Genomic DNA, 6,751 nt, shown 5'->3' with positions numbered 1-6,751 from the left:
AAAGGCTATGAGAACGACGATAATGTCGTGACTCAGGAAATGTTGAAAGTGTTACAAAGGGTTGTTGGAGCCCAAACTTGATCGGGGAGTTGAGGATATGTGGCGAAAAGGCTCTGGTCGAATGGGGAAAAAATTGTTAAAGGAATTACTGGAACGACTCCCACTATGGTAGAATACTGGATGGAGTCAATAGAAAAAATTGTAGAGGACTTAGACTGTACTCCAGAGAAAAAGTTGAAAGGCACTATGTCCTTACTCAGAGAGGAGGCCTATTGTTAGTTGGGGAGCGACGAGATTATTTGCCCAATATGATTTCTGCTATGGTTTTTGAAAAGTTAGTTAAAAAAAGGTTTTAAGGCTTATTTAGCCTATGTATTGGATGGGAATGCCAATAGCTCTGTCTCAGATAGCATCCGAACCGTTAGAGAATTTTTAGATGTGTTCCTCGAGGAGTTGCCAAGGTTATCTCTAGATCAGGAGGTAGAATTTAGAATTGAACTACTGCTAGGAACCACTCTGGTGTCCATTACTCCCTACCACATGGTGCTTAAAGAGCTGTAAGAACTGAAAAATCCAACTTCAGGAGCTTTTGGGTCGTGAGTTTATTAAACCCAGCATTTATCCATGGCGAGCTCCAGAACTGTTTGTGAAAAAGAAAGATGATTCCCTAAGGCTTTGTATAGACTATCGATAGTTGAAAATTTTACTATAAAAAATGTCCTCTACCTAGAATCGACTGCAACAGTGTTTTCAAAGAAAGATCTAAGGTTGGAGCACTATCAACTTAAGATAAATGAGGTAGATGTGGCCAAAACTGCATTCAGAACCCAATATGGCCACTATGAATTCCTTGTAATATCATTTGATTTAACCAATACTCCTGTCGCCTCTATGGATCTAATGAATAGAGTATTCCAACCTTTCCTTGATCAATTCATCACTGTATTCATCAATGGTATCTTAGTCTACTCCAAAACCAAACTTCGTCATGATGAACACCTTAGGAAGGTTCTACAAATCCTCTGAGAAAAGAAGTTGTATGTCAAATTAAGTAAGTATGAATTCTGACTTAGGGAGGTCATTTTTTTAGGACATGTAGTATCCGAAAAGGGCATTCGAGTAGTGTAACACCTCCGACTCTACCTAGGAGTTCCGGCTAAGCCGAAGGCGTTACACTTGATCACCGAAGTGATCCCGTAAAGCCATTCTTTTTACTTGAGTCGATTTGTTTAAAAATCGCTCTTTTGTTTTAGGAAAAGAATTCATTAATTTAGGCCAAGATGGGTTAGGGTGTTACATTTATTATGTGCATGCAAAGATTTATCAAATGTTTCCTATATTTTGTTTAATTTGCTATTATTTCATGAATTGAATGCTTTATTGTTTTTATGTTTATATATAATGGTTTAGAAATTAGACTCACACTGAGTTATCATAAGCTTACTCCCCTTTTCTTTACCTCTCAGGTAGCGCAGAGAACTAGGACCAGAATGGCATCGAAGGAACCTCAGATTAGTAGCTTATTTTGCTTTTATTCAAAAGTTTGATTAAAGTTTTCCTTATTCGCTTTTGGGTTGTAATTTTAATTATTTTTTACTTACATCTTAGGTTTGGGATTATTTAGATTATTTATGTTAAGCATGGTACCTACTTAATACTCTAATAATTGCATGCAACATGGTTTAGAAAACTAATATTTTTTTCATAGTTATTTTCCGCTGCTTTACAAAATACTCAAAGTTTTGATAAATCATTTCTTGAAAACCTTAACCATTTTCTAAATGCCACAATGATAATATCATAATTAAATTTCTAAGAAAAGCCAGCTCCATAAATGAATGTTTTTCTAAAAACAAAAGTGCAATTTCCTCACAAATTAACTCAGGTAAAAAGGTGGCTTTACAGGATCATTTCGGTGATTAATGTAACGCCTTCAACTTAGCTAAAAGTTCTTGGTCTGATCGGAGGTTTTACATGTTTGACAGAAAGGAATTGGTATCATAACAAATTTAGCCTTCAACTTTTACATATTGTGTCAATTTAGTTAAAACTAAAAAATAACCCTCAACATTCAAACTATCTCAATTTAATCCTAATTCTAAAAATATTAAATATATAAATACATAAATATTTTTAAAGTACATAATAAATCCAACCATAGTTGAGTGACCTGTCTTGCATTTACTTAACAAAAAATTATATTTTTTAAAAAATAAAAATGATTTTCTAGAATTTAATGTTATTTAAACCAAATCGATCGATTGGACCAAGAACCATTGGGATATCAATCTAATCACAGGTATAAAAACAATTAACTTGTATACTAGTACCGGTTGATTGAACCAAGCTAAAAATTTGATTGAACTACAGTTGAACCGATTTTGATTCAAAGCAAAAAAATATATATATAAAATTATAAAAATTGATTCTAGTTGGATTTTTTAGCTTAATTTAAAAGATCCATATTAATTAACCGGTCAAGTAATTTAAGAACTGGGTTAAATTAAATTAAATTCTGATGGGGCAGTGACTTTGGGGTGTTCTCGGATACGGAAGCAGATGACTTGATACGAGACATGTTTGGGAACAGGCTGGTTGGTTATGACTTATGACCCACAGGAGGGAGTTGCTTCAGTGCTAGAGGCAGAATTGTGGGCAAGAGGCTTTCGGTCCCCTCGGAAAGAGGCTTCCAGAAGGTCTTTGTGGAGTGTGATAGTCCTTTGTTGGCATGGCCGATTTAAGCTCGCTGGCTTTGGACCAGAACATTGCTGAGTTATGCTGCCCAGAATGGGGTGTTAGTGTGTCTCATATTTGTCGAGGAGCTAATCAAGTCGCTGAATATACGGCGAAACAAGGTCTTGCCATTGGACTGCTTAACAACCTGCTAGTATAAAGCTTCTGTTATCAAAAACTAAAAATAAAAACAATATATATATATATAAAAGACTCGTGATGACCAACCAGGGAACACAATTAACCATTTACAGCAAAACCATATGACAAATGCCTCAAACTTTCCTAACTAAGAGATCCACACCAAATTCAGGCTCAATAATTAAATTCATAACCGGAGAATGTCGATATTTTGGCGACAGCGAGAACGTGAAGTTCGACAGTAAAAGGCTGACTAGTATCTTGAGTTCCGCCATGGCAAAATGCTGCCCGAAACATGAACGAGGTCCGGTGCCAAATGGTATGTACACATGCGGAAGCTGACATGCACCATTGATCCCATTGCCAAACCTTTGGGGGTTGAATTTGTGGACATCAGGTCCCCAAATAATGGGGTCTTCGTAAAGTGGCATCAGCGTTACCCAAATGCAAACTCCTTTAGGCACATCAATGTCTCCAAATTTCGTGTCTTGAATCGCCTCCCGAGTAAGCATGCAGCCGAGAGGATAAAGTCGCAATGTCTCGTAGATCACCATTGTGAGCTGCCATAATTTTCAAGTGGTTATAAAAAGTGTCAAACGAATTCGAAAAGACAAGTGAAAGTAGGTTTCACCTTCACACTTACTGTTTTCATCTTGTTAAGCATGCTGGAGCTCGGCAATCGTCCGTCGCAAATTTCGATAACCTCTGCCCGAACTTTGTCTTGCCACTCTGGATACAATGCCAATAACATCAAGGTCCAAATTGCCGGCACGGCTCCGTTTTCATAGGCCGGAAAGCATATGTTCTTGCAGTTATCAACGATGAAATTGTCCATTTCGTCTTGGCTTAAATTACTGCTCTTTGCTCCTTTAATGATCACTTGTAATATGTTCTTCTCTGATGTTGTTCCTTTCACTTCCTTCAAGATTAATGAGTGAACTTCCTTCTCTAAACTCCACATTTCTCTATTGCTTTTAGTTGGAAGCGATCTAATAAATTAACAAACCAATCATATTTGAAGATTAATGGTCTGAGTCCATAATTAAGAGAAAATACAGCAAAGGGGTCCAATCTAACCTTAGCCCAGGAATCCCTTGCAACACTACTTTCTTGCATGCAATTTCTTGAAGTGCTCTGAGCTTTGTGATAATCTCTTTACAGTTGTTTCCAAAACAAACTTTTGAGATCACTTCTCCAGAGAAGTTCCTCAAATATTCATCAATCTTTATGTCGGCAACACCCCCTTCCGATTTGATCATACGATTCCACTCGTTTACTACCGAAACTGCCGACTCTACCATTAATTTCGTCATACCCTACACATCATGGACTAGTACACCATTATTTGACTTCACACAATATGCCTAGAGATTGTCAATAATTAAACCATACCTTTACTTTGTCCACGTTGAATTCAGGAGCCATCACTTTCCTTTGATGTGCCCATACTGCACCATTTGCATGCAGAATTCCCTCACCATACAGTGGAAAAAGCCCTTTTTTCTGATAGGAAGGCCTTCCCAAGTCAAAAGAAGTGTATGCTGTAATTTCTTTCACAACATCCGGGTGACTCATATGCAAAACCTGTATATTCCCCATTGAAAGCATAAATGTTGGACCTGAAAATTTTACCATAAAAAGAAAACATCTCAGAGCCTGAAATTTCTGCAAAGGCTAAATTATGAACTTATATATGTATGTACCATACTGTTGTCTCCACTGATCAAGAAATGGTAAAACAGAAGCACAACAACCATGGGTTATCACTTGTTTTCCTTTTTCTGCCATATTTGAAACCTTAGATCCTGTCTTCCCAATCTGCATCAGGTTTCCAATCAAAATCGACGGTCGAGGACCTCGAATCCCTTGCTTTTGCAGCTTCGAACGTTGCCTTTGGGGCTCGGATACAAGTGAATAATACAGGCGTATGATCAAGCCAATCAATCCTACTAACAAGATAGTAGATGTGATCCTCCAAAGCATAAACACCAATTCCATAGCGTTCAACTCTGCTTTCCCTGAATTTCAGTGATGGTTGAATGATTTATCGTATTTTATGTTGAACAACGATGACTTAATATGCAGAATATTTTATATTTTCTTATTTGCAATTGAAAAAGAATTGTTGAGGTGGTCGACGCATTTGCTGATTTGTTAAATTAGGAAGGCACATAAAAAGCAACATATATTATTTCTAAATGCAAATAGTCGTATGAATTAGTTAAGAAGCGACAAATAGGATAATTATGAGGGCTTTTCTCTCTTTCCAAACAGCTCAGCTATCGATTTACAGAGAAGTCAAAGCAGTGTTTGTTTGTAAGACTAGTTCTCCATGTGAAAGCTTAGCAGGGCTCCGCCTATTTCTTCTCCAGGTTTCCCGGGAAAATTTCAATTCATAAAACCATCATGTGCTACTAATTATATGGCTTATATTTTGTACATTATGAATTTTTTTTTCCTGGACATGGTGCAGTCGGAGGTTTATGGAATTATAGATATTTTTTTGAATTGAAGAGGTATAATTTTATTTTATTTATATTTTTATAAGTAATGAATAACATATATAATAGATAATTTATTAAATTAGTTGTTTTATTTTTAATTTAATTTAATACTTTTTATTTTTATTTTTATTTTTGAAGTACGCATATTTTCCTATAAAATTTACACTATTATTTAAGTATTTTTTTACTGAGGTGATGACACGAGACAATATATTATTGAGGATACTTTAATCTTTTTATTTTAATAAAAAACCAATAAAAATAAAAATATGTACTTGGTGGGATTAGAACCTACACTAATTAAATTGATAAAACCTTAAATTTACTATTCAATCTAATTTTCAGTTTAATGTATCTTATTCATTTTTTTAATATGTACAATTTATTATCTTTATTAGTTGTATATATTAATAATGTTGTTAATTAAGTTAATGTTATAAGTCAACTCAATACTAACTCATAATTGATGACAATACCATAAAAAACAATTATTGTGCATTTAGTATTGTAAATCTGATATATTTACGTGTTTAAATTTCGTTTTACTCATAATTTAATCTATTTTTTTATTTTAATGTTGTACATATTTCATATTTTATTATGATTATTTAGTTTCAAACTATACAACAAATAATAAAACATGTGATAAAATTTCTTATTAATAGTGTCGTTAATTGAGTTGGTGCCACAAGTTAATCTTTTTTTCATATATATATATATTTAATGTGATATTATTAATTAGTTTCAAACCAAACGTTTTGATTATTTAAGGTAAACTATCAAAATAGTCGTTTTTGTTTGCCTTAAGTTACATTTTAGTCACTAAGCCATTAATTGTCGTTAACAGTGTAACTATAAGCTAATGTGACACATTAAATCATCATTTTAAATGAAAATTTTAGGTTAAATTATATAATTGGTCCCTATATTTTTTCTTTCTCAGCAATTTAATTTTTTTTCTTTTATGTTTCTTTTTACTTTCTTTTTTATTTCTTTATTTTTAATTCTCTTCTGCTTCTCCCTCTATTTTCCTTCCTTCCCCAGTTTTTTAAACATAGTTTTTCTATGTTTTCCATTTGTTAAAACTAGTCTTATACTTTTATTTTGGTATTGGGTATTTCTTGTACGTTCTGTTTAATCTTCCTTTTGATTAGTTTTTAATATGTTTTTAGCTTAGGGTAACAATTTTTATTGATATTCAATGAAAACACAGAATAAAGATTCTTTTTTGTTTAACATTTTTTTCTTATTATAGACAATTGTAAATTAGGGTTTCTGATATTTTACGGTTATTGCTAAAACTATACAAATTATCCAAAAATGGATTATTGTGGTGATTTTATAGAATTGCTTGGAGCTGATATTTTAATGAA

General features: G+C 33.7%; 1 protein-coding gene across 1 annotated transcript; it reads right to left on the bottom strand.

Annotated features, from left to right (window-relative positions):
* Positions 1-2,916: 2,916 nt before the first annotated feature.
* Positions 2,917-4,969, bottom strand: LOC107896320 (cytochrome P450 714B2). The gene is made up of 5 exons (XM_016821471.2): positions 4,578-4,969; positions 4,267-4,493; positions 3,952-4,190; positions 3,518-3,863; positions 2,917-3,434 (listed from the first exon to the last, which is right to left on the bottom strand). The coding sequence occupies exons 1-5, from the start codon at positions 4,870-4,872 to the stop codon at positions 3,009-3,011; spliced, it is 1,533 nt and encodes a 510-aa protein (XP_016676960.1). The 5' UTR covers positions 4,873-4,969; the 3' UTR covers positions 2,917-3,008.
* Between the last annotated feature and the right edge of the window lie 1,782 nt (positions 4,970-6,751).

This window comes from Gossypium hirsutum, chromosome A10 (genome assembly GCF_007990345.1).
Source record: "Gossypium hirsutum isolate 1008001.06 chromosome A10, Gossypium_hirsutum_v2.1, whole genome shotgun sequence".
Classification (NCBI taxonomy): domain Eukaryota; kingdom Viridiplantae; phylum Streptophyta; class Magnoliopsida; order Malvales; family Malvaceae; genus Gossypium; species Gossypium hirsutum.
The sequence above is the reverse complement of the archived record's forward strand: the minus strand, read 5'-3'. Positions and strand labels throughout refer to the sequence as shown.